The 25526-nt window shown below is 42.2% G+C and overlaps 3 protein-coding genes across 3 annotated transcripts in view; 1 reads left to right on the top strand and 2 right to left on the bottom strand.

The window, feature by feature from the left end:
- KIF15 (kinesin family member 15) overlaps positions 1-2996 on the bottom strand; it is a gene marked incomplete at both ends in the record, with an annotated part of 60599 nt that extends 57603 nt beyond the window's left edge. Inside the window, one exon of the mRNA XM_080934068.1 lies at positions 2978-2996. Within this exon, the coding sequence (XP_080790194.1) occupies positions 2978-2996 (19 nt within the window). The remainder of the gene's footprint in view (positions 1-2977) is intronic.
- A 183-nt stretch (positions 2997-3179) lies between these two features.
- On the top strand, positions 3180-6336 carry KIAA1143. The gene is made up of 3 exons (XM_080934755.1): positions 3180-3314; positions 5028-5172; positions 5832-6336. Exons 1-3 carry the CDS (start codon positions 3207-3209, stop codon positions 6041-6043), a joined length of 465 nt encoding a protein of 154 aa, XP_080790881.1. The 5' UTR covers positions 3180-3206; the 3' UTR covers positions 6044-6336.
- An 8948-nt stretch (positions 6337-15284) lies between these two features.
- On the bottom strand, positions 15285-22431 carry ZNF35 (zinc finger protein 35). Its single transcript, XM_080934119.1, has 4 exons — positions 22325-22431; positions 19975-20221; positions 18876-19020; positions 15285-16680 (listed from the first exon to the last, which is right to left on the bottom strand). The coding sequence occupies exons 2-4, from the start codon at positions 20167-20169 to the stop codon at positions 15434-15436; spliced, it is 1587 nt and encodes a 528-aa protein (XP_080790245.1). The 5' UTR covers positions 20170-20221; positions 22325-22431; the 3' UTR covers positions 15285-15433.
- Positions 22432-25526: the final 3095 nt, after the last annotated feature.

Here is a 25526-nt window from a genome sequence, read left to right as displayed (position 1 = left end):
TGTGTTATGAAAGCTGAAATCTGAGATCATGACTTTGCTTGTCCTTATGAACAAGAGTTCAATCAATTTCAATTTGGTTTCTATTTGATTTCAATTTCAAATTGATTTCAATCAGTCATCAGTCAACCATGATGGAGTAGCAAGGGCTGGATTTACTTACTTGTCTTAAGTAACTAAGAAACTGGACCAAAATTATACAACAAGTTCTCAATACTGGAAAACAGACAACAAAGTAAAGTGATTCTAAGAGAAGGAAACAAAGGCAGTGAACCCTTGGATAACAAGCCACAGAGAAGGAGGGAGAGTCTGCAGAGAGCTTGGTTATCTGGCTGAGCTGAGGAGAAATGGTTCAGAGTTTGGGAAAGTAAATGCAGCAAGAACGGTGGGGCAAAAACCGGAGAAGTGCAGGAAGAAAACAAGCTCTGGATCTCCAGAGATCTCCTTGAGTGATCAGACATTAATCTTTCTGTATGTTGTGTAAAGGTGTCTCTGTCCTTCCTCACTTGCCTAAGGCATTCTCAGATTAGCTTTAATAAACAGCTGACGTCCACAGTTAGGCAGTAAAGGAGAGGCAGGACAAGCCTTCACAGTATACAAAAATGATACTCCAACAAATAGGCATACATGTACATGTTTCTGTTGAGTTACAAAGAGTTACAAAAGAAAATGTTTAACCCTCCACCCCAACAGTGAAGAATTTCAGGGAGGACAACTGTGGTGCCTTAAAATCCATCACTTCAGAGGCAAAGGCAGGAGGATCTCAGAGTTAGAGGCCAGCCTGGTTTATAAACCAAGTACTAGGACATTGAGGACTACAGAGAGATCTTATCTCAACAAACAAACAAACAAACAAACAAAGCAAACACATTTCAGAGAAGTAGGAAGTTCTGGTACAATTCCTAAGTGAAGCCTGAAAAGATATATTGAAAAATGCTAGGACTCGAATGCAGACATTCTATTCTGGGTTCATATTTCCTACCATCGGCCATCTGATTATACTACTTGTTGACCCAAGGTTAAAGTATAAAGTCTTATTATATGCCTATCAAAAAACTTCGACTTTACAAGGAAACCCTCTGTATACATTCACTGTAAATTATTTTTCAACTTTGAGGTCATTTTTCTGTCTGCCTAAAAACATGTTAATCACTATTTACAAGACGTTTTATTCATGATAATTCAACTTAGAAGCCCAAGTTCAATGAGAGAGAGAACTAAAATGTCAATCAAAAAGAGAACAAATTGTAACATGCTTACCTAGTACAACACTAAACAGCAATGACCTGTACTGCTGCCTATCATGGATGCCACCAAGTTTCACGACAGTCTCTACAGCAAGAACAAGAATATATGTACCATGCACATGAGCTTCAAGAATAGATACAACTCATCGGTAATCACAGAAATCAGAGTACAGGCTGAAGCTGAAGGAGTCACTGACTACAGGACCACTGCTGTCCCTAGCATTTGGGAGGTGAAAATCGGGAACAAAGAAATCTTAAGACCAGCCTGGATAATGTGAGACCCTATTTTTAAAAAGAATTTAAGCTCCATAATGCACTAGCTTACTCCTGAAGTGGTAGAGGAAAAAGATCACACAGAGTTGTTCGGATAATGGTGGAAAAGGCTTAAAGGGTTAATAAACAACTCATCAGGAAACAATTACAACTGACAAAGGATGCAAACAGGAATTCTATTGTAAAACTCAAATGTGTGATGTCACAACTTTCTCAAGTTCCTCATTTTATTCTCAAATCTTATAATCAGCCTAAAAACAAGCAAACAAGAACAGATGCCAGCACCCATATTCAGAAGCTAACAATCACCCATAACGCCAGCTCTAGAGCATACAACCACTCACTCCAAGGACATCTTCACCCATGTTCGCACACCTACATACAAGCAACGCTCACACCTGCACACACCAAAAATTAAAAATAATTTAAGATAATTTACAGTATTAGGCAATATAAGAGTTGGCACTCATATACAGTGGAGGTGTGGGGATTAAATCAGTCTCGTTGGGATGAAAACAGATTAAGAATATATATATACTAGTCTACTCATAATCTGCACTTCTTTTTTCTATGTTTTTTCCTCGGCCATCAACCACAGTCTAAAACAAGTAAAATGGAAAATTCAGAATGAAACAATTTCTAAGCCTTTACTTATTTACCTATTTTTGGAAACAAGGTCTCAACTTAAAGCCTTCTGTTATTCTCGGTAGCATGGTGAAACCTCATTCTACACAACTCTCTTTAGCCAGGTCCTTATACACACTATAAACACTACTCTCGGTACAGTCTCAGCCCTTTGTTATCAGATCGAGTGGCTATACCACGCTTGAATTCAAGTGACTTTTGGATACTCTGTCACACTGTCTACAGCATTTCTCTCAACAGGTAGACACCGTAGCAACTTATAGGATAAACGTAAAGACGAGTGCAACAAGATACCGTGTCAAAGACCACACTGCCAAATAACTATTACTGCATATTACTAGAACTGCCGTATTTAAGTATTAGCTAAACTTAGTATACTTAATTTACAGAACACAGTTATCTATAAGTTCTGTGCTAAGATACAATTCTGGTTTCAGGAATTCACGAAGTCTTAGATGAAGAATGGGAACTATGGTAAAGAGATCGCTGCAATTCGCTTTAAAGTTCCCTCCTCTGAGGGTAGGTCACCGAAGGGAACGCAAATCCCTTCCCTTCATGAAAGTCAGAAGTGTATAATCAAGCAGCAGGTAAAGAGCACAAGGACCGCCCTCAGGGAAACAACAGGGTCCACTGCAGGGAAGAGCGCACGGGTGTAGGGTGGCCGGGGCGGGGCGGGGCGCCCACGCTCCGTAAGGAACTCAGGTTCCCACCACGCGCGGCACCATCGCCTTCGCGGGGCACCCTAAGGGGTGACGCCCGCAAGAAACCGGCATCTGCCAGCGGCGATGAGCTCACCGAGCAGGCTCGCAACTTACATTTGCAGCCGGGAGCCATGACGACCTCGGCCGAGATTCGCTTACGCCGGGACCGCCAGAATCCTCCCGCCAAGATGGCCGCAGATTTGAATTTGGCGCCGCCCACGTGTCACGCCTCCTGGGCGTGGTCATGTGACGTCACGGACAGAACGCGTCAGAAGTCGGCGCGGGCGACCGACGCTTTGTACCCTGACAAGTGTGGCGGGTGCTTTTGTTGGGCCGAGCCACCATGAGCAAGCGGAACCAGGTGTCGTATGTGCGGCCTGCAGAGCCCGCCTTCCTGTCCCGCTTCAAAGAACGAGTTGGCTACAGGGAAGGGCCCACCGTAGAGACCAAGGTGAGCCCGCGGGAGTCGCCCGGTGTCAGACCCTCGGTCTGCACGCCACTTCCGGCTCCTCGGCGCGGCTGTAACTGACAGGTCCCTCGCTCGCGACCAGCTGGCCCAGGCCTGGCCTCTGGCGCTCAGGGAGTTCTTTCTCAGAGAGTGCTGCTCTTGGAAACATCTAGGCCTTAGTAGCGAGTAAAGACGGCATTCCTGTCCTTTTTTTCTCATTTGCGGACCTCATTTTACCTGAGCAAGGTGATTGACAGCCTCGTCCCCCTTTTTCAGACAAGAAGACTGAAGCCACTTGATTAAATGACTCGAATCTGGAGTCTTGTGGGGGGTCATCCTGGACTAGTAGAATCCCTGCTGTTCTCCAGGCTGTGTGTCTCAAGATAGGGAAATGACACAGTACTTCTCAAAGGAGTTTGTCTAATAAAGATAACATTGAAAACACAATGTGGTTCTTGCTGCCGAGAAGCTCCCGTGTCACACAAGAGGGCATGAAATTATCTTCAAAAGCAAGTCTAGGGACTCGTTAGTTTTGAGGGCTAGCAATGTTAGTAAGAAATGGCCTGGGGCTTCCTAGCCACAGTTTGAGAGTCGAAGAAGGCAAATATGGATACGGTCATAGTGACTGTTAAGTACTCAGACTTAGTAACTGAGTCTGGACATTAGACGGTGTGAAAGTAATATAGGAAAAGATACAGTGGTGGGCAAAAAGGCCAAGTCATTCACGGTATTACACGTAAGATGACTGCCAAAATTAAATATTAGACAGTAGCTTGGAAAATGAGGCAATGTTGTATTTAGCTCAAAGTATTTATGCAAAACCTTTTTAGTTAAAAAGTAGAAATTTTATGGTGCCTAGCTTTTGAAATATCTGATTTAGCTAACGTGTAAAGTAAGTACAGGGTTTCTGTTTGATAAATTTCAAAAGTTAAACAATTATGTACAACATTGTGTATGTCCAAAACCTTTTACATAACTATTTGTGTGTCCTTGAAAGGTATCTGCTGGGCAGTGGTGACATGCCTTTGGATCCTAGAACTCAGGCAGATCTCTGACTTCCTGACCAGCCTGGTCTACAGATGGAGTTGCAGGACAGTCAAGGCTAATCAGAGAAGCCATGTCTTGAAAAAACAAAGATATCTACAAACTGAAGCTGTTAGTATATTAAATGACCAGAGGTGGGAAAATAAAACTTAACCTGTTATCTTGTATACTTTGATGGCTTGGATGGTGATGTGGGGTTGTTTGGTGTTTTGGTTTTTTGTTTGTTTTTATCAAATACAGACAAGGCAGGAATGAAAAATATTGACTAGAAACAAAAAAGCAAGATGGTGTGGCATGGCCCTGAATAGGCTAAATAGAAATGAGTCCCACTGGAGAAGTTTTCCAGGGTTATTGGCAGGTAGATCTGTTTTCTGGTGTGTTGAAAATGAGCTCTTTGGAGTTAATCAAAATTTTATTTTCTATTTATTTCAAGGATGGTTACCCATTTTGCTTTTGTTCTTGTTTTGTTTTCAAGACAGGGTTTCTCTTTGTACTCTTGGTCATCCTCTGTAGACCAGGCTGGCCTCATACAGAGATGTCTGCCTCTGCCTCCAGAGTGTTGGGATTAAAGGCGGACACCTCCACTGCTTAGCCCATCTCTCCTCATCACTCACAGTAGCAGTGTTTGGTTAAAGATGATCAACCTAAACATTACGTTTACATTTTCTGTAGAAAATCCAGCCTCAGCTCCCAGACGAAGATGACAATCACAGTGACAAAGAAGATGAACAGCCTCAAGTAGTGGTTTTAAAAAAGGGAGACCTAACAGCCGAAGAAGTCATGAAAATTAAAGCCGAAATAAAAGCTGCCAAAGCAGGTATGTCCTGAAATAATCTGATTTTTTTTTTTTAATTGAGTAGAATGGTTTAAAGAAAGCCTTTGGTTCAAGCATTTGCTTTTGTACCAGATGTGTAACCTTGAGCAAGTGATTTCACCTCTGGGCCTCAAGTGTCCCTTCAGTGAAATAGAAAATAAGTAGACTGACCTTAGTGCACTGCTTAAAGTATCCTATCACTAAACTAGGCCAACCAGTCAACAAAGACTGTGTGGTTAATGAATTAGTGCCTGATGTATACTTCGTTACGTATTGCACGTGTATTATTTCTGAACATGTATTATATTGTTTCATGGAGAAATACTGTGGTTCCAAACATAATTCAGAAATACAACCTGATGAGCTGGGAATACAGCTCAGTAGTAGAGCACCCTCACAGCATACATGTGGCCGAAATTCAGGCCTCTCCATCTTCACTGTAATCAGATGGGGACTAACAATATTATGGAAAATTATTTACTGAGTTTTTATTGAGTGACTGCATGTGCTGGGTGGGTATAACTCAAAGCAATAGAGAAGACCAGGCCGAATTGATTCAAGGACATCCTTAAGTACAGAATAAGATTTCCTTGCCATTTGATTCTTTGTTAATAGCAAAATAATGAGAAAAGAAATGCTTTGATATATCTGTTTTGTCACAGATGAAGAATCACCTCCAGCTGATGGAAGAATCATGTATCGAAAACCAGTTAAGCGTCCCTCAGATGAGAAGTGCTCAGGGTTAACAGCAAGCTCCAAGAAGAAGACAAAGGAAGATGATGCAAATAAGCAAAGTCCAGTTCAAAAGGACTCACGGAAACAGATAAAAAATAGCAGTCTGCTTTCTTTTGACAGTGAAGACGAAAATGAGTAAATGTAATCCTGTGGGCCTGGCAATGAGAGGTCGTCCTCTGTCTTCAGGTGACACTTTGCACTAATGCTACCGATACAGAAAAATTTAGAAATACAGGAAACAGTTTCATGAAATAAACCCATCCATCAATGCCCCAGTACTGTTAACATTTCATTATCTATCACCTATGGGTATGTATATATGTATATTGCATTTTTAAACAAAACTGAGATTGTTATATATGTTCTTTGTCCTGCTTCTTACTTAAAATTACATTTGTAGAATTTTCTGATGTTTTTTATTTCAAAATCTAATATTAAAGACTTACAGAGGACTTCATAAATAGATCTCTCTTAGTCACTGTTCTGTTGCTGAGAAGAGATACCATGACACAGCAGCTCTTATAAAAGAAGGCATTTCATTGGGGGCTTGCTCACAGTTTCAGCGTGGTCCATTGTCATCGGGGCTGGAAACATGGCAGCAAGACTGGCCTGGTGCTGGAGAGGGATACACCTCAGAGCTATATCCCGGTCCACCAGCAGGGCAGGAAGGTTAGGAAGGGCAAGGGCATTGGAGAGGGGGAGAGAGAGACTGACTGGGCTTCTGAAATATCAAAGCTCACCCCTAATAACACACTTCCTCCAATAAAGCCACATCTCCTAATCCTTGTAATCCTTTCAAGCAATTCCACTTTGTGAGCCTCTGCTGTATCTTCCTCATTAATAAAACCCTACATTGGATGAAGGCATGGCCTGGTTAAAAATACCTTTCCAAGCCAGGTGTAGTAACCTGTAACCCTTGCACATGGGAAACAAAGATAAAGGCAAAAGGACGATCAAGGCCCACCTGCTCTATGTAATGAGTTCTAGACAAGCCAGGGTTACAAATTGAGATGCTGTCTCAAAAAACAAAACCAGTGCTTACTTGAGCAGCATATACACTAACATTTTAATGATGTAAGAGTTTGTATGGCCCCTGTGCAACACGAGCATACAAATTCAGTCTTCCATAGTCACACAAGAAAGCCTACAAACTGCAACTCCTGCTACTTAAATGTATTCAGAAACAGTGGGTCAGTGATTGCTTCACAATTTAGCATTTTGAAAGCACATTTGCTGTGGCAGTTTTAATTTATTCTTAAACAGTTGAGAAAAACATGGAAAAAATTCAATACCACATCTTTTAAAAGATGTATTCTATTTTAAATTATATGTGTGTGGGAGGGGTTATTGAATGTAGCTAACCTCAGAGAAGCTGAAGCCTTTTTTTTAATGTCTCCCTCTGCTTTCCTCAAGGCCAAGGGATGAAGCTTGAGGTCACCAACACAGGGACCAGACTGGGAGGAGGCTTACTATTTATAAGTGAGCAACCTCCACAGAATGGGCAGCAGTGGGCTCCCAGAAGTACAAGAATCACAGTTAATGGAGGTAAACGAAAAACTACCTCACAAGCGAAAATTGATGTAAAGTGGGTCTTGTGGGTGGTTTGAATGGATAGTTTTAAAAAATGGAATGAAAAATTCCACAGATGGGGGGGGAATGAGCTTGAGGTGAGGGTAGCCACAGATACTCGACCAGCCCTGAATCCGATATTCCTAAAAGACTGCAGTTACTCCCCAAGCTTCACCGAGTTCCTTTAAAAGCCTTCTAGTTCCCATAGCCTTCTTGTTAGCTATTTCTATGTTTTCATACTCTTCACTCACCTGGACAAGATTCTCTTCCATTTTTGTTTCTTGCATCTGCAGCATCACAAATCTCTCTCTCTCTCTCTCTCTCTCTCTCTCTCTCTCTCTCTCTCTCTCTCTCTCAATTAGAAAAATGCATCAGGTTTGGAAACTAGAGAGCCCTGCTGATAAGAGAGAAAAGGTGGAAAATAGAATCAGAAAAAGAAATAAGCACTATGCCCTGTGGGAGCCATAGAACAAGACTTTCAATGCCTCTCAAGGCGACACTGAAAAGCGGGGTTAGTATGCTGCCCTCTAAGTTCAGAAGTTACATTTTTCAGTTATCTATAAAAGTAGTCAAGTCAGATAAATATTATGTTCAACAGTCATACAAATATTTGAAGGTGCAAGTCAGAGCAGTATTTTTCGCTTCGTTCAGATAAAGATTAAGGGAACTGCAATGTTAAAATCAGTGAGTGTACATCATGCAATAATGTTCAAAGCTGTCAGTTAATATAATCAAAACTCTTGAAAGACAACAGTCTCATTGGAAAGTTAGTGCACTTCCTTATTCACCCACATTCACAGTCTACCAAGGATCCTGGCAGTGACTAGGGAATTCCACTTGACACAGTACGAATTCAGTGTTATCTTAGTTTTTCTATAGGCCTGTCTTAACACAACATAGGCTGCTGTTTAAAATTAAAAACCAGTGAAATAATGTTTAAACTGTTGCTCTCTCCGAGGGGTGGTGGCACCTGTCTTTAATCCCCACTTGGGAGGCAGAAACAGGTGACTCTCTTGAGTTTGAAGCCAACCTGGTCTTCAGAGCAAGTTCCAGGATGGCCAGGGCTACATAAGAAGCCCTGTTTCACAAAAACAAAATAAATATATACTAAATAGAATTAAATAACTGTTGTATCATCATCATCATGTGCATATACATCAATACCACAGCATATACGAAAGTCAAAGGACAACTACCAGGTGCTGATCCTCTCCGTCCACCATTATGAGGGTACCAGTGGGCAAACGCAAGTGCCTTTATCCAACTGTTGACTTACGAAAAACTGAAAACCTAATGCAAAATATTTTTGTATATAATACTGATCAAAATACTCATCAAAATGTATCTGGGTGACCATAAAGTAAAAAGCAGACACTGCAAGACTATTGTGAGGGAAAGATGAGACAAAGGTAATTTACCAAACCTAAGTGCTTTGTTGCCTGAAGATCGTGATGAGCCTGCCACAGTGCGTGGTCAAATTGATCCTACATACCTCTCAAGCAAGAGCTGTGTCTCACTGAGGTTTTAAGATTACAGAAAATCTACCAAGGTCCTACAGAGCCTTTCTCACAAGACCTAAAAAGGGATCTGCTATATGATCTTATAAACACTCATGCAGCAGACTTAGCTTTGAGTTCAACTGGTGGCAGATAACGGGAGAGTCAGAAAATATTCTGTGGGGATCAGTGTTGCGGGATATTTGATCACAATGTGAAGTCCAAGATTGTAAACTGGAAAAGGCTGTCTCTAGTTGTGGTGTGGCTGAGTCCTAGCACACACCTTTAATCCAAGGGATTTCTGTTGATTGTAAATTAGATAGAATAAAATCAACCATAGGCCAAGAGGCAGAGCAAACAACTAGTTGACAGGGAGTGATCATAGGAAAATACCAAAGAGAACGAGAGGAAGTCAGGAGGACGGATAAAGAGATGCACAGGAAGTAGAAATGAGAAACATTGAGTTTGAGGCATTTTAAGACAGGGAAAAGGGAGTTTGTTTGTTTTGTTTTCTTCTGGGACATGGGTTGAGGAAGGTCAGGTAGGTGCAATCTCAGCCTCTCTGAGCTAAACAGACTTTCACCACAGCATCTGATTCCCAAGTCTTCATTTTGTAAGTCGAACACTTGTGATTGTTATTTTAAAAAAACAAAACAAAACAACAAAGCAGTTTTTTGCATGTTACATCATAAATCGTGCTACAAGTATACCACACAATCCTACAGGACAAGCAGGTATAGAAAGATCTAAAAGAAATATTTATTTATTTATTTTATGTATGTGAGTACACTGTAGCTGTCTTCAGACACAGCAGAAGAGGGCATCAGATCCCATTACAGATGGTTGTGAGCCACCATGAGGTTGCTGGGAATTGAACTCAGGACCTCTGGAGGAGCAGTCAGTGCTCTTAACCACTGAGTCATCTCTCCAGCCCCATATAGTACTTTTTTTTAACTTTAAGCTCTACACTTTCCCATCACACAGAGACTGAACAACAAATGATACAGGTAGATCTCCCAGAACTTGGCCATAATCAGAATTTTCTTAGGGACCCTAAGATGCCATTGCCCTCAGAAAGCAGTTCTAAGAGAATGTTTCTGCCTCATGACTTCCAAGAACTGGGATGGGTAATTTTTGGTCATTCAATGGGTGATAGATTTTAGGGGGTTTGATCACAAGTTGGTAATGGTCTTGGTCAGGAAAACAAAATAAATGAATTTATATTCAGGGATCTCTCTCTTTCTTGTATCCTTTTCTAACTAGTATTAGGGGGTCAAGGGGGAGAGGAGATGAAATGAAAAAGAGAGGGTTATAGGAGTAATAGGTTAAAAGGGTAGATTATTGAATCTACTTTTAAACTAAAGAGTAGCATCAAGCCAAATATTTCATTTTGATATAGATTACTGTATATTGATAGAAATTTAAGATATTTTGCTACAAGATACTGAAAGACCCCCGCTTAGCAACAGTAAATGCCATGTCTGTAAGGCTGTGCACACACGGGGCAGGCTAGGTCAGGGTCCCAGGTGGCCAAGCAAGATACCAGTGGGCGGCCAGCTTACAATAGACAAAGAAAGGAAGACACTCGGATAAGCCCAAAGCAACTATCCTCAAAAGCTGCAACCCCGGCTGGTACCAGGAGTTGTGTCCTTGGAGCCATATTTCTGCCACAGTTCCCACACTTAGATAAGCCCAAGGCAACTATTCTCGGGAGCCGCAGCCCCGGCTGGTACCAGCAGCCGTGTCCTTAGAGCCATATTTTTGGGCTCACTCCCTGGCCACATTTAAGCTAGCCAATTAAAATCCTGTTACTATGCTTCTGCTTCTGTACCTCACTTCTGCCCCCCAAACCCTATAAAAAAAACTGTCCCTTGGTCCGGCGCGCCAGTCCTCTGAATAGGCTGTCGCCCACGGACGTCTGTGACCAATAAAACCCTCTTGCGACTTGCATCCAGTGGTCTCAGCTGATTCTTGGGTCCTGGGGTCTCCTCAGCTAAAGGTCCTCTCAACAAGGGTCTTTCAATACTGTATATATGTCTTAACTCATTTAGAAACCTAACATAAAGTTCTAGTTCTTGAAAGCTATTACAAACTGTTTAAGATAATTTGGAAATGCAAATTAGTGGTTAACCAAACTTGTAGTCTTGGTAGGTAGTAGTTTAATTTATTACAAAAATAAGCTTTATTTAGCTTTCTATAGACATTTTCAGTTTTAATCAGATAGTAAGTAGCTAGAAACAAGCGACATTTGCCTATTCATATATACCTTAGATAGTCTTTAAGTACTTCAGAGATCTACAGTATATGGCATTTAAGATGTTTTAATAATAAAAGGTTTTGTGTGACTGTGAGACACATCAGCTCCGGAAAGCATCCCTACCCAACCTCAAAGATGATGACGGGCACCGAAGAACATCATATGGAGTCTGATTGAAATGTGTAAAGCTAGCCACTGGGCAAAAAAGATGCCCTTGTCTCAACTGCTGATAGCATGCTGTACAAACCATGGACAATCATGACATGAAGGAAGCAAATGATGAACTTTGCCAAGACAAGGTGGGCACCTGCTTCAGTATTCCTGCTTCACAGATAACCTGTCGGATATTCTAAAATCATGGAAGACTATCCAGGGGGCCAGCAGGTTCTGACATCTCTGCAGTTTTGGAAGCTGCTTTCTTGGCATTTCCTGTTTACTCAGGTAATATTTATTCTTTTCAGGAAAGGAGCCTAAGGTGTAGTCGGTAACCAGAGAGGATTTGTCCTCTCAAGGAATCTTAATATTAGTTTTAAATTACATTTATTTATTTTGTGGGAGAGCTGTTACCGGGGAAACTGGGGTTCCCTCTTGGGGGATTTAGTCACAATAATAAAAGAATTTGGAGACAGACTCAGAAGGAAACTTGAGAATAATGTTGTGAGAGCATAAGAGAAAACAAAAACAATGAACCAGTAAGCTAGAAATCTTAGCAGCTGCCTGGAGAAAGTAAATGAACAAGAGGAAGAGAGAACACCATGCTGTTTGGAATGGAGGACTACAGGAAGCCACACCACAAAACAAAACTGGCATTTCTGGGAAACTGAAAAAGTCCATCCCACAGGCAGCACGTGCTCAAGGCATGTCCAACATCTGAAAGGAAAATAGATAAAAAGAAAAAAAAGGAAGCCTGGCATGGTGGTGGACACTTTTAAACCCAACACTGAGAAAGCAGAGGCAGGAAGAACTCAGTGAGTTCAAGGTCAGAGCTAAGTCTCTGTAAGGAAGGGAGGGAGAGAGAGGGAGGGGAGAGGAGTTGGAGGATGGCTTAGCAGTTAAGAGTACCGGTTGCTCTTCCAGAAGCCCTGCGTTCAATTTCCAGCACTCATAAAGCAGCTCACAACTCTCTGTAGCTCCAGTTTCTGACACCTTCACAGACATACAAACAAGCCAAGCACAATGCACATAAATAAACCTTTAAAAAAAAATACAAACTGGAAAAGTCACACTTTTCCAATGGTCATATTTGGCAGGGGCCTTAGTCTGTGTTTTAGATCTTGTAAAGCAAAGGAGAAGTTAGAATTAGAGTATACAAACATTTTGCTTACAATTAGGAGGGGCACTGGGCAGTTTTTTAATCTGATTACGACTGTTGAGTCTGTGAATACTTACCTAGTGTGTCAGTAAATCATGCAAAGGCCTGTGAAGCTGGACTAATAGCATACCCCTTTTAAAGGTTAGGGTTTGTAGCTGGTTTTCAATTAGTTCTTTCTTGCTAGGTGTTTAAGGCCATGTGGGTGCTCAAAATTGACCATTTGTTGTTATTAAGGCCAGTTTCAAATGCAGTCTTCTGATTCCTGGAGATGAGAAGACACTGGGTTCCTTGAGCATTTTACCAGCTGTGCCGTCTGCTGGGCTGTGGTCTTGGAAGAGCTGAGGGCATTTCCTTCTGTTTTGTCTTTCTCCTTTGCAGTATGTTCACTGCTTAGACTCCAACCTCTGACACTGGGTTCTAATGGCTTCTCTGACCAAGAGGATAACTGATCAAAGCTGTAGGGACTTTTAAGAGTGTCCAGAGTCCCCGGGACTGAGCTGACTAGGGATAGTGGGAAATACTGATTTTTCTGACCATTTGTCTGTATCAGCATAGACTTCCAGGTATGGTTATCAAACTAACACCAGGTCAGTTTTAACTGTACTGAACAACAAACTGCATTAAAATGTAACTGCTGTATAGCACTTGGATAAAGCTTGACACAGATTTTTAAGTAAACTTTAAATCAGATTTCTTGTTTCATTCTTGTTTATCAAGACAGGGTCTTAATATGTAGCTCTGGTTGTCTTGGGACTCACTATGTAGACCAAGTTGGCCTCAATCCACCTGCCTCTGCTGAGATTAATGGTGTGTGTCAGCACATTCAGCTAACTCAGGTTTCTTAATCAGAAGTCTGACAGTATTAGCAGAAACTATAAATACTTTGATTAAAATGTTTATATTAAAGACTTAGGGAATGCTGAAAACAGATTGTTCCAGTCTTTAGATTTTACAAATAGTAGATCCTAAAAAGATTGTTTACCTCATGAGAGCAATTGTCTGTCTTGAGAACTAGGGGTTTGGTTTTGTTGTTGTTGTTTGTTTTTTCCAAGTAATAGGAATATTCTTACACCATTTTTGGAATCAGAACTGGGGAGGACTAACCAAACATCTTAGTAGTAGATAAAATGGCACCATTTGGTGAGGAAGGCAATCAAAAGAAGCAAGATCAAAAGGTCAAACTCCTGAGAGACTATAAAAAACATTAAAAAACAAACAAACTCTCATGAGTACAAGCTGCTTTTCCAGGGGACCAGAGTTCAATTCCCAGCACTACATGGTGGCCTTAAGAAACATCAGATAGCTAGTATGACCCACCAATGAGCAGACTTTGCTGCAACGTGCAGTCTTTAGAACTTTCCTAACGTGTCTGAGTTACAAAGGAGTTACAATCACAGGACACTTAGGGAAAGGAGGAACTAGGGGGTGGAGGAGAAATGACAAATGTGGGATGAACAAATCACCAAGGAGGAAACAAATGTCCAAGGACACCTCTTCCCAAACCAGAAGGAATTAACTTGGGGGTAAAATGTTGTGCTGCCAAAATATCTGTGTGTACGACATCATGTTTGCATGGTGTTTCCCCCCCCCACAACTATTATCCTCACTTGAGAGTGGGACGAATTTTCTGGTTCTCTTTGTACACTTGAGTGTGTTTCGGACAAGAGGTCAACTTTGAGAGATTCCACTGATTGTTCTGTACCGAAACTGCTAATGGACTAAACTAGTCTTTCTGGCTAATGATCTTCAAGGATCCACCTGTCTCTCCCACTACATTCTCCATTCCCTCCTACCTCTGTGTTGGGGTTACAGATGTGTTACCACCATGTTTCCCTTTTTGTTTTAAGATTTCCACATTTCTGTTTGGTCTGCAAGTATGAATGAGTACCATGTCTGTGCCAGAGCCTGAGGAAGCAAGAAGAGGATGTCAGATCTGCTGAAACTGGAGTTAGAAGTGGTTGAGCCAAAAGTGGGTGTTGGGAGCTGAACCTGGTTCCTCCGCAATACCCTGTGCTCTTAACAACCGAACCACCTCTCCAGTCTCACATGTCTACAAGGCTAAGGTCTGCAGGCTTGCACATATAGCTCTTACCAACCGAACCACCTCTGTAGCCTCTTGGCTTTACTCTTGATGCTTATTAAACAGGCCTGGCAAAAGGTTCTTTCACATCCCAGCAACTGTGGAAGTGGGGCTTTGGCATGTTCAACCAGCCTTTGCAGGACCAGCCTAACAAGAGGGGGATGGCCCAATGCAGCAGCAATGCCTATGACAGCTTTGACAAGGGCAGCCCCTCCTCCCCTACTAGAAACACTATATATGAGGGTTATAACTGAATTGGGAGGAGCTGTTATGAGCTGGGTAATGAACAGATGTATCAGTATAGAAATTCACTGACTCATGTGATTTGGTCAGGATAAAAGGCCAATTAACTCATAATTTTAAAGAAATAAATACTGAGCACAAAACTTTCTCCAAATAAGCTCAATACATACATGCATACAAATAAATAAATAAATGTGTAGGATTCATTCCTATAATGAATGAATTATACCTGCTCCCACACCTCCCACGACGCATGACTGATTTCATCTAATCTTAGCAGAATAAAGACCAGTGCATACATGCATGGGAGGAAAAAAAAACCCACATTCCGTTTAGAAAACATGACTGCTTAGGATACATACAGTTAAAACAAAGTTCTTGGCTTTTAAGTGTTTAGGTTTTATTTTCTTTAAATTAGCCATAATAAAGAAATGTGTGTTTACATTACCTTCCAGAAAAATAACTTTAAAGGGTATAGGCCTCATTTTGGCAAAGGAAGAATAAAGAACAGAGGTGCCTACTATTAGGAGCAGTAGGTTATGACCAAGAGCAGGGAAATGTCCTCTTCCTTGCTATTCGACAAGATGGGTTCTGTGATGTCGCATAAGGTGTGAGTTAGAAATAAAAGCTGCACCACACTTTGCACATTCATAGGGCTTCTCTCCTGTGTGGGTTCGCTGGTGGACAGTGAGGCTTGACCTCTGTCTGAAGGCCTTCCCACATTCGTTACATGAATAAGGTTTTTCTCCGTTATGGATTCTTTGATGAATGAGTAGGTAGGAGCTACAAGTGAAGGCCTTCCCACACTCATTACACACATAAGGGAGATCTCCACTATGAATTCTCTGGTGGACTATAAGGCAAGACAGCTGACTGAAGGCTTTTCCACATTCACTGCAGTCGTAAGGTTTCTCTGCAGTGTGAATTCTCTGGTGCACAATAAGATGAGAAAAGCAGCTGAAGGCTTTCCCACAGTCTTTACACTCATACGGCTTCTCACCAGTGTGGCTTCGCTGGTGCACGATAAGATTTGCACTTTGGGTAAAGGCTTTGCCACAGTCATTGCAAGCGAAAGGCTTCTCCCCAGTGTGGATCCTCTGATGGACGATGAGGTTGGAGCTCCGAGTGAATGTCTTTCCACACTCATTGCATTCATAGCATTTCTCAGTTATATGGACTTTCTGGTGCCGAGCAAGTTGTGAGCTGTAACTGAAGGCTTTCTCACATTCACCACACTTGAAGTTTTTTTCTAAGGAGTGGATTTTCTGATGGACAGTCAGATTTGAACTCTGAGTGAAAGCCTTCCCACATTTTCCACAAACATAGGGTTTCTGTCCGGTGTGGATCCTCTGATGCACAACAAGGTTTGCACTCTGAATGAAGGCCTTCCCACACTCGTGACACTCAAAGGGCTTCTCCCCAGTGTGGATTCGTTGATGCACAACAAGATTTGCACTCTGACTAAAGCCTTTCCCACACTCACTACACGTAAACGGTTTTTGCCCAGGCTGTATGTTTTGGTTTTTACCAGGAGCAGAACTAAGGCTGTATTTCCCCCTAGTCTTCTTAGATTTCTCTTCTTCCTTGTCTTGGAAGCTTTCAGACAATGGACAGTCTTTCACTGCTGCTTTTCTCAAATCTTCTTTTTCTCTCCTTATTCTCAGACTTTTTAACATAGTTCCCTTTTCACAAGATTCTCCTAGCTTAGGTTTTTGAAGGTCACCTTTCTGGATTCTTCCTAAAATCACTGGGGGCTTCTCCAAGTCATCACATGCCTCTGTTTTAGGAATCAATAACTCTAGGTTCTTGGTTTTGGTACCTATACCAAGAAACAGAAAATATAAATGTTAGTTTCCTCCTCCCTATAAAAAGAAAGGCTCATCAAGGTCAGTAAAATAAAAGCTTCATCAAAGTGGGGAACCACAGAAGGTGTGTGCTCTGCTGCACACTTGCCCTCAGCAGAGTCTATTATGGCTCTGGTGTGAGCGTCACATATAAGGCTAGGTGCTGAGTGTTTGCCTCTAGCGGGTAGTGTTTTGGGGGAAGTTCTGGAAACTTGAGGTCCTGGCTTTATTGTTCCTGAGGTGAACAGTTTCATCTTCCAAAATAAGCCTGCTATCATTTTCTGTACAAACTACTCTGAACTAAAACCAATGTTCCTATAACCTAAAAGAGAAATTTCCCTCCTTATTTCTGTTGGCAATACCAGACATTAACCAGAGCAACAGGCCAAAGCGCTACACAACACTCTGGTTACCTGAAGACAAGTCTCACAACTGTGACCAGTTATGAAGGTTACCAGCCCTTCCTTAACTTGCCTTTTTTCTTGAGCTGCTTGTATGGTTAAGCATAGAACTCATCAGTTAATTATAAAAAACCCCTATCCATAAACAAAACACCTCCCAACTTTGGCTTTTGTGTGTGAGAATAATAGAAGAAAGGATAAAAGAGGGAAAAAATCTGGACATGGTGACACACGTGTAATCCCAGCACATGGGTAGCCGAAAAATGAGAATCAAGGTCTGAGGACAGCCTAGTCTAAAGCAATTTCCAGGACAGCCAAGATTAAACAGAATTTGTCTCAAAAATCAAAACAAAACAAAACAAAAACAAAACAAAACAAAAAAAAAACTGAAAACCCATCAAGTCTGGGACTTACAATGTTATACAAATATCCTATCACCAAACCAAGGCCAGAGTATCAGTAAGTTCTCATCAGTATCTGACTTTCTTCCTTTTAGTTTCCCCCCAGTGCAGAGGATTGAGGAAAAGGAAGCAAATATGTAATATGTGTTCTGCACTTTGAAGTATAAACTGATGCCTTGCACTTTCAAAAAGACATGGACTCTGTATAATGCTTAGCTGGTTCTTGCTACCCGACTCTGGTGACATTTAAAAGTGGAAGGGCTGGGCTGGAGAGATGGCTCAGAGGTTAAGGGCACTGACTGTTCTTCCAGGAATCCTGAGTTCAATTCCCAGAAACCACATGGTGACTCACAACCATCTGTAATGGGATCTGATGCCCTCTTATGGTGTGTCTGAAGACAGCGACAGTAGTGTACCTATGTACATAAACTAAATAAATAAATCTTAAAAAAAAAAAAAAAAAAAAAAAGACTGAGTGTGTAACTTGATCGGTATGAAGCCTTGGGTTTAAACTCAGCACACACAGTGACTCTTGGGAGTAAAGACAGGAGTCCAACATTCAAGGTCAGTCTTGTCTATTTAGTGAACTTTAGGCTAGTCTGGGCTGTGGGACCATCTCAGAAAAGAAAATGAAAACAAACATACACATGCACCACAATGTTCATTGCAGCTCTATTTATAATAGACAGAAACTGGAAAGAACCCAGATGTCCTTCAGTAGATGAATGGATACAAAAATTGTGGTACATTTACACAATGGAATACTACTCAGCTATCAGAAACAATGACTTAACCAAATTCTTAAGAAAATGGCTGCATCTAGAGAATATCCAAGAAAAAAAGAAAAGAAAACAAACAAAACAAAAGAACATTATGCTCAATCCTTACACACCAAGAAAACGTTGACTAATTCCGGGTTACATCCTGCTTTACATGTACTTTTTGCTCACTGTAACTAGTAAGACCTTAATGCAGAGTATCAAACCTTAAAAAAAAGAAAAAAAAAAAAGCCAAGCACTGACAAAAATGTATTTGTATACATTTATGCAAAAATGTTTAAAATTTTTTTCTTTTATCTTTGTTTTTTAAAATAAAGTTTTAAAAAAAAAGAATATAAACATATAGAGCTTCACCCTTTGCTTGCAACTTATGAATAACCATAAAACACATGAACACATGGATTACATGTGTGTGGGCATGAAAAATAAGCATGACGAAAAGGTGAGCTCAACATTTACCTGTGTGGTCTTCGGACTGTATGAAAAACGCCACTTACTGTCAACACCTTCACACTGTGTGATTCATAAAAAGGAACCAGACACCCACCCGCTCGTTTGAACGTGACTGAGATCAGGAGCTGAACTTTACCTGATGGGGTTGGGTTCCCATGAGGCTCCAGGATTCCACTCTTGGCCAAAGTCCCCGTCAGTGAGTGGCTCCCCAGGGGTGAGGCAGCAGCAGCTGCCTGTGTTGCTTTTAGTACCACTGCCATGTCCCAGAACATTTTCCGACCCTACAAACAAGTGAGTACAGTTTATGAGGGGACTGAAGACCCGAGCACTGAGGTTTCAGCTTTGAGGTAAAATTACACTGCTGGAGATCACAGACACTGGGGAGGAGCCTTCCCCAACTCCCCAGGAGACCTGGGTAGAAAAGCAAACTACCACTGTGACTGTAACTCACTCAGCTCCATGACACACAGCCTATTCTGTTGTCCCGTTGGACCAGCAGGAGCATGGCTTTAAGAAGCTCAGATGCCACAGCGCTCAGCTCACACTTCAGAAATCAGTTGTGCTGGCACAGATCTGAGCCCAGCACACAGGGAGTGGCTGCAGGTGGCTCAGAGCTAAGGTCACTCCTGGTTAACAGAGTCTGAGGGCAGCCCTGGGACTTTTTTTCAGCAGGATTTTCTGGTGCCCAAAGATGATCTCTCAGAAAGCGCTCTGGGAAGACCTTTGGATGAACCTGAGGTGTGCTTGAAACCATTAAGGGCGGCAATGCATGCGCTTAATCCCAGCACGTGGGTAGAGAAGGCAGGGCAGGAGACTCAGGAGTTGAAGCCAGGTTGAGCTAAGTTACTTGTCTATGGATGGGCAGCATATATGTCAATATCCCAGACCTCCCAAATCCACATTATACTTTAACACCACCCCAGGTGGCAGACATCAACCATGAGGAGGAACTGGATGGAGTCACCTCATGTAGCTGTAAAAACACAGAAACCTGGGTCTTATTCCCAGAGTCTGGTTTGATTAGAATAGAGTATAATGTGGGCAACCAGATACCGTAACGCTCTAGTTCTGTGTAGCAATGGTTGGAAGCTGCAGATTTCCGAACACACCAGCATATCATTCAGAGAAGGAAAATTCTCACCACGTTCCAAAGGAATAAAGGTCAGAGCTCTAATCGGGAAGAGGGAGTCTGGGTTTGACGGTAGGGTGCCTGTGAAACTGAGATCGTCATTTACCTTTTCCTCCTCTTCTGACGCCCCGATGCTTCCATAAGGACCCTCCCCGGATGCCTGACTTATAACACTTTCCTCGTCTTCTTCCTTTTTCACCTTCGCTGGGCCCCAAGAGGCTCTACCCATGGTCTCTTTCAATTCTGCAGCCATCTTCTCGGCCCAGCACCGAATCTTTGAAAGCTGACAGACACCCGGCATCGGCTGAGCTCCATCTAGTCTTCAAGTCTTGGAAGCCAAGACAAGCTAGTCCCTGCATAAGCAGAAAGCAGAGTTAACAACACATACAGCACGAGTAACACTTAGTGCAGGTCAATGTCACCAGTCTCGGGCCAGAGGTCACAGTACAACAGTGACGCTCTGGTCTCCTTCAAATGATAGTGGCTGACTAAATACATAACAAAAATAGATGTACAGACCACTTTTCATTTCTGAAACAAAATATTTTGCCTGGTAGTATACACCTTTAATCCCAGCACTTAGGAAGCCTACATAGGCCATCCAGAGCCGCATATTGAGAGAAAGCAAGCAAGAAAGCAAGCAAGCAAGCAAGCAAGCAAGCAAGAAAGAAAGAAAGAAAGAAAGCAAGCAAGCAAGAGAGAAAGCAAGCAAGAAAGAGAAAGCAAGCAAGAAAGAGAAAGCAAGAAAGAAAGAAAGAAAGAAAGAAAGAAAGAAAGAAAGAAAGAGAAAGCAAGCAAGAAGCAAGAAAGAAAGAAAGCAAGAAAGCAAGAAAGAGAAAGCAAGCAAGAAAGAAAGCAAGCAAGAAAGAGAAAGCAAGCAAGAAAGAAAGCAAGAAAGAAAGGAAAGAAGGAAGAACTAACATTTTAACTGTAAAACTTTTATATAGAAGAAGATTAGGGAAAACCCCATCAAGTGTTATTATTTACATATATATATATATATATATATATATATATATATATATATATATATATATTTTACTATGGGAACACCTATTTTCAGAATTAGACTGATTTTGTTTTGTTTTGTTGTTTCCCTCAAGACAGGGTTTCTCTGTGTAGCCCTGGCTTTCCTGGAGCTCACTCTGGTCTCGAACTCAAGAGATCTGCCTGCCTCTGCCTCCCAAGGGCTGTGGTGTGCCCAGCTAGACTAGTTTTTTTAAAAAGGGGATATTACAAAGACTCATTACCAAGGAGAAAAGAATAATTATCTCAGAAAGTATAATTAAAAGTATTTCTGAGATTCTTCTTGTCTGTTGGGTTTTTAGAGCTCCCACATCTTCCAAATGTATAAGACTAAATGTTGGTGGTAAAACAATTATTCACGTTGACCTTGTTTATCCTTATTTTTAAATGTTTACACAATAATCTTTGTCAGCCTCACTGAAGATGTTAAACAAACACATTAAACTAATCTATACATACTCTTGCATAAACATATACATACACAGATTAGGTACTACCCTAGTCCCATGTGTGCACCTTCAGACTGCACTTGCACAAGGTTCACCACTCTGGACTGGTGGTTTTGCTCCTTGTTTCTGGGAGTCCATACAAAGGCCTAATGTATTCTAGACATGCTCTACCACTGAGGTATACCCTCAGCCACAACCATTTTTGGCTCAGTGTTTCACAACAGTCTTAATCGTCTTTCAATACACAGAACACACACACACAAAGTACGAGCACGAGCACATACATCTCATTCTGGCAGAACATTTTAAATTTAATTAACCATACCCTGTTTACAACCTTCTCATTAGTAAACGTGGGCTTTGCTGCTTATTTTGGCAACAGCTTCCTGTACAAAGATTCCGTTGACCTGCTGCATTACCCCTTTAGAAGGAATGGCTGAGGTGAGGTCACTTGCTTAAGGGTTTATATTTATTGTCAAACCGCTTTCTAAAACAGCACCTAAAGCCAGGCACACAACTACTAATTAACAGGACCTCTTTATCTCAGATAAGCCGGCAGAGGGGTTGCTTTATTTTAAATAAAGCCAAACAATCTATTTTAGCCGTATGTAAGTTCGAAATCTTTGCTACTACTCCTCTTTGGTTCTTTTCCTAGAAACTGGTGGTAATGTTTACCAAATCGCCTTATTCTGCTGCTGATTCAGGGGAAATTCTACTCATTTTCCTCCATCAAGTTTACTATACAGACTGAAATTCTTAAGTAATGGCACGCTTTTCACCACGGCGTCAAACAGTCATTGTGATGGGGCGAAGTCTCCCGGCAGGAGAGCCTCTGAGACTCGCTCCACCGTGTGCTTGAGTCCGCTGGCCAGGCAGACCCCCGCGGGCCCCTCATTCCAACAGGCCGGAGCCATCTGCACAGGCCGCCCTCCTCCATCCCCGCCAGCAGGCTCGCCGCCCGGCCCGGACACCCCGAACTACCTCCGGGCCCCGCGATGGTCGGAGGAGGACAGTGCCGCGCCTGTCGCCGCTCGCCACAGCGGTCCAGCCGGCGCTAGCTTCGCGGACTGAGACCCCAGAGCCTCTCGGTGCAACCGGGTTGAGAACAATGACCGGACAGGAAGTGCCTCGCGCCGAGCTTCCGGCTCCCCATGCGGGCCGGCCTCTCTAGGAATCGACCGGGGGTCGTCCGCCTTGGTGCCCAGGGCGAGCAGGGCACTAGCCGCCAAGGAGCAGCATTCTCCCAAGTCGAGCACCTAACCTAGCTGACGACTGTAGAAAATTCCAACACCATTTTTATCTTCAGATGGTACAGAAAAATTGACATAATGGAACAGAGGATACCCCTGTCCTTCGTCTGGACAATGTTTGCCTTAATTCTCATATATATATATATAACTAAGGTCAATTTTGGAAATTGTAAACATTAAAACGCTTTATTCCAACTGCCTTAAAAGATTTAAAAGCCGTTAGGAGTGGTGGTGCACACTAAGTACACAGGAGGCAGAATCTGGTGAATCTCTGTGCACAGGAGGTTAGCCTGATCTACAGTGAGTTCCAGCTTAGCAGGGGCTGCATAGAGAAACAGGATCCCAAACGCAAAAATCGGATCTAACAATAACAAAACTCACAAACATTTCAATATTGCTCTCTGCCTCACCCCACCCCATGAGTTCCACAGCTCTTTAGTTATGACTCTAGTCTTGTGTCTTGGAAATGATAAACCCAGAGGAAGACATTGAAAGACCTCCGAAGGGAGACCCTCACTCAAATCTCAGGAGAGGCGCGCACCCAGCAAGGCACCGAGACCAGACTTGCTGCAATCGCATGGGGAAGTTTATTGAAAGTGAAAGAGTGAGATCTCAGGCCAGCATGCTGGGGTCGAGACTCATACACCACGCAGGGGTAGAGGAGTTCGACCCCGGCCTGAACTTGTAACGGCTTATAAAGGCAAAAATCACAAAAGGAGGGGGAGGACAGGGGGAATGAGGAAATTCAAAGGGGAAGAATCATACACTTTTTATCAGTACACCCCCAGGCACACCTAGGGCGTTGAAACATTCCACAGAGGTCATCTGGACCTTCTGTGGTATTTTGGGAACTCAAATCTCAAGAAAGTAGGATTTCCTGGGTGGGATTTCCTGGGAGCGATTTCCTGCAGAGGAAATCCCTAGGGCAAGGAATCAGTGTCCTTTGACAACCTTTTACTCTTCAACATCACCCTTCATTCAGATCCTCAGTGAGTAGATCTTAAATCATTACACAGCATCAAGCCAAGGACTGGTGGCCACATCTGTGATTCCAGCGCTTGAGAGGCTATGGCTGGGTCACCACCACAAGTTTGAGGCCATCAATGACATCACATAGTATAGGGGAAATCCAGACTCCAAACCCATGTCATCTGATTCTAAATATAGTATTCTCCCTAGGTTGTTCTTACGCAGCAGACTCTTTCTACCCACTTCTGTACCTCACGATTCTGGATTACACTTTTATATAGGTTTTCTGTAGCACCTACACCATCTTAAAATGTTTGATGTGCATGTGTAGAAATGATGCCCAGTTTTTAAATTAAAAAAAAAACAAACTTATTTTGCTATCATTTACAACCTCACCATTACCTTTTAATGAGACAAATTCAATTTCTTCAGTCTTAAAGTGCTCCAAAACCTCTTTACAGAGTCACAATAAATTATTTGGTACAAGCAATTTTTTAATTAGAATTGAGATTGTTTTTCTAAACTTTGGAAATCTAGGGGAAGTTTCTTCACTTGTCTGTAAGAGCGGTCATGAGTTTTCCCCATTAAGACTGAAGGATCATAGTGTGTTCAACAGTTACTTCACTATGATTTCGTGTCATATCACATACATCTGTTTTTGTTTTTGTTTTGTTTTTTTTTTTTTTTTTTTTTTACTGTCCTGGGTTCAAACTCAGTGTCTTAGTCAGGGTTTCACTGCTGTGAACAGACAACATGGCCAGGCAACTCTTATAGGACAACATTTAATTGGGGCTGGCTTACAGGGTCAGAGGTTCAGTCCATTATCATCAAAGTGGGAACATGGCAGCATCCAGGCAGGCATGGTGCAGGAGGGGCTGAGAGTTTTTACATCTTCATCCAAAGGCTGCTAGAAGACTGACTTCCAGGCAGCTAGGATGAGGGTCTTAAAGTCCACACCCACAGTGACACACCTACTCCAACGAGGCCACAGCTTCTAATAGTGCCGAGCATATACAAAGCATCACAGTATACACCAGGATCTTGTGTATGCTGCTAAGAACTCCTATAGTAACACATAAGGCCAGCTCTACCTAGATTTTCTGGATTTCTCTTTGAGATCCACTGGACTCGTATTTGCAGCCCAAATAATTCTCCCACAGTATGAACTTTTTGTTATTGCTGAAGTCTTGAAGTTTGTAAGAATTCCTTTGTGGACCCCACACACTCATGGTGGTTTTAATTTATTTATTTTTCTTAAAAACTTTATTGCAATCATTACACCCATAAGATTTCTCCCCTGTATGGATTCTCTGGTGGCCAGTTAAATTTCTCTTAGAGGCAAAAGATTCCCTGCATTTCTCACACTCATAAGGTTTTTCCCCAGTGTGTATTCTCTGATGTACCACCAAGTTTTATTCTGACTAAAATCGTTTCCAGTCTCCACTTTTATAAGTTTTTTTTTATCCAGTGTGTATTCTTTGATGGACCATAAGATTTCTACTAGAGGTAAGGATTTTTCTGCATATATGACATAATATTTTTCTCCACTGCGAGTTTTTTGATGTTCCATAAGGTTTTGTTGTGGATAGATGTAGCAGAAACAGCGGGATTGCCTCTATGTAAACACTGGGGGCTGTGCAGCCACAAAAGCATTGCCTGCAGGAAAACCTAGTTGAGAGGCCATGGACTGCTGGTGCAAATATTCCAGCCAGTTTTTCTAAGCAGCTGCTGTTTAGAATGGATTCTTTCTTGGGACCAATGGAGGCGCAGGTGAAGGGCATTAAGGGAGTTTACAGCAGTGGTAAGATGAGCTTGCTGTGGTGTTTCTCACCTGCTCCCAGAGTCTGTGTGGAGTCAACTCATCCCCCAACCCCCAAAGGCAGGTAGGGTCAAGTGGAGAGCTGTCCAGGGCACAGATGACAGGTAAAGCCTTTCCAGGTTCACTACACTCATAGGGCTTCTCA

The sequence above is a fragment of the Micromys minutus genome (genome assembly GCF_963924665.1).
Source record: "Micromys minutus genome assembly, chromosome: 21".
Lineage (NCBI taxonomy): Eukaryota > Metazoa > Chordata > Mammalia > Rodentia > Muridae > Micromys > Micromys minutus.
This window is presented reverse-complemented; position numbering and strand designations above follow the sequence as displayed.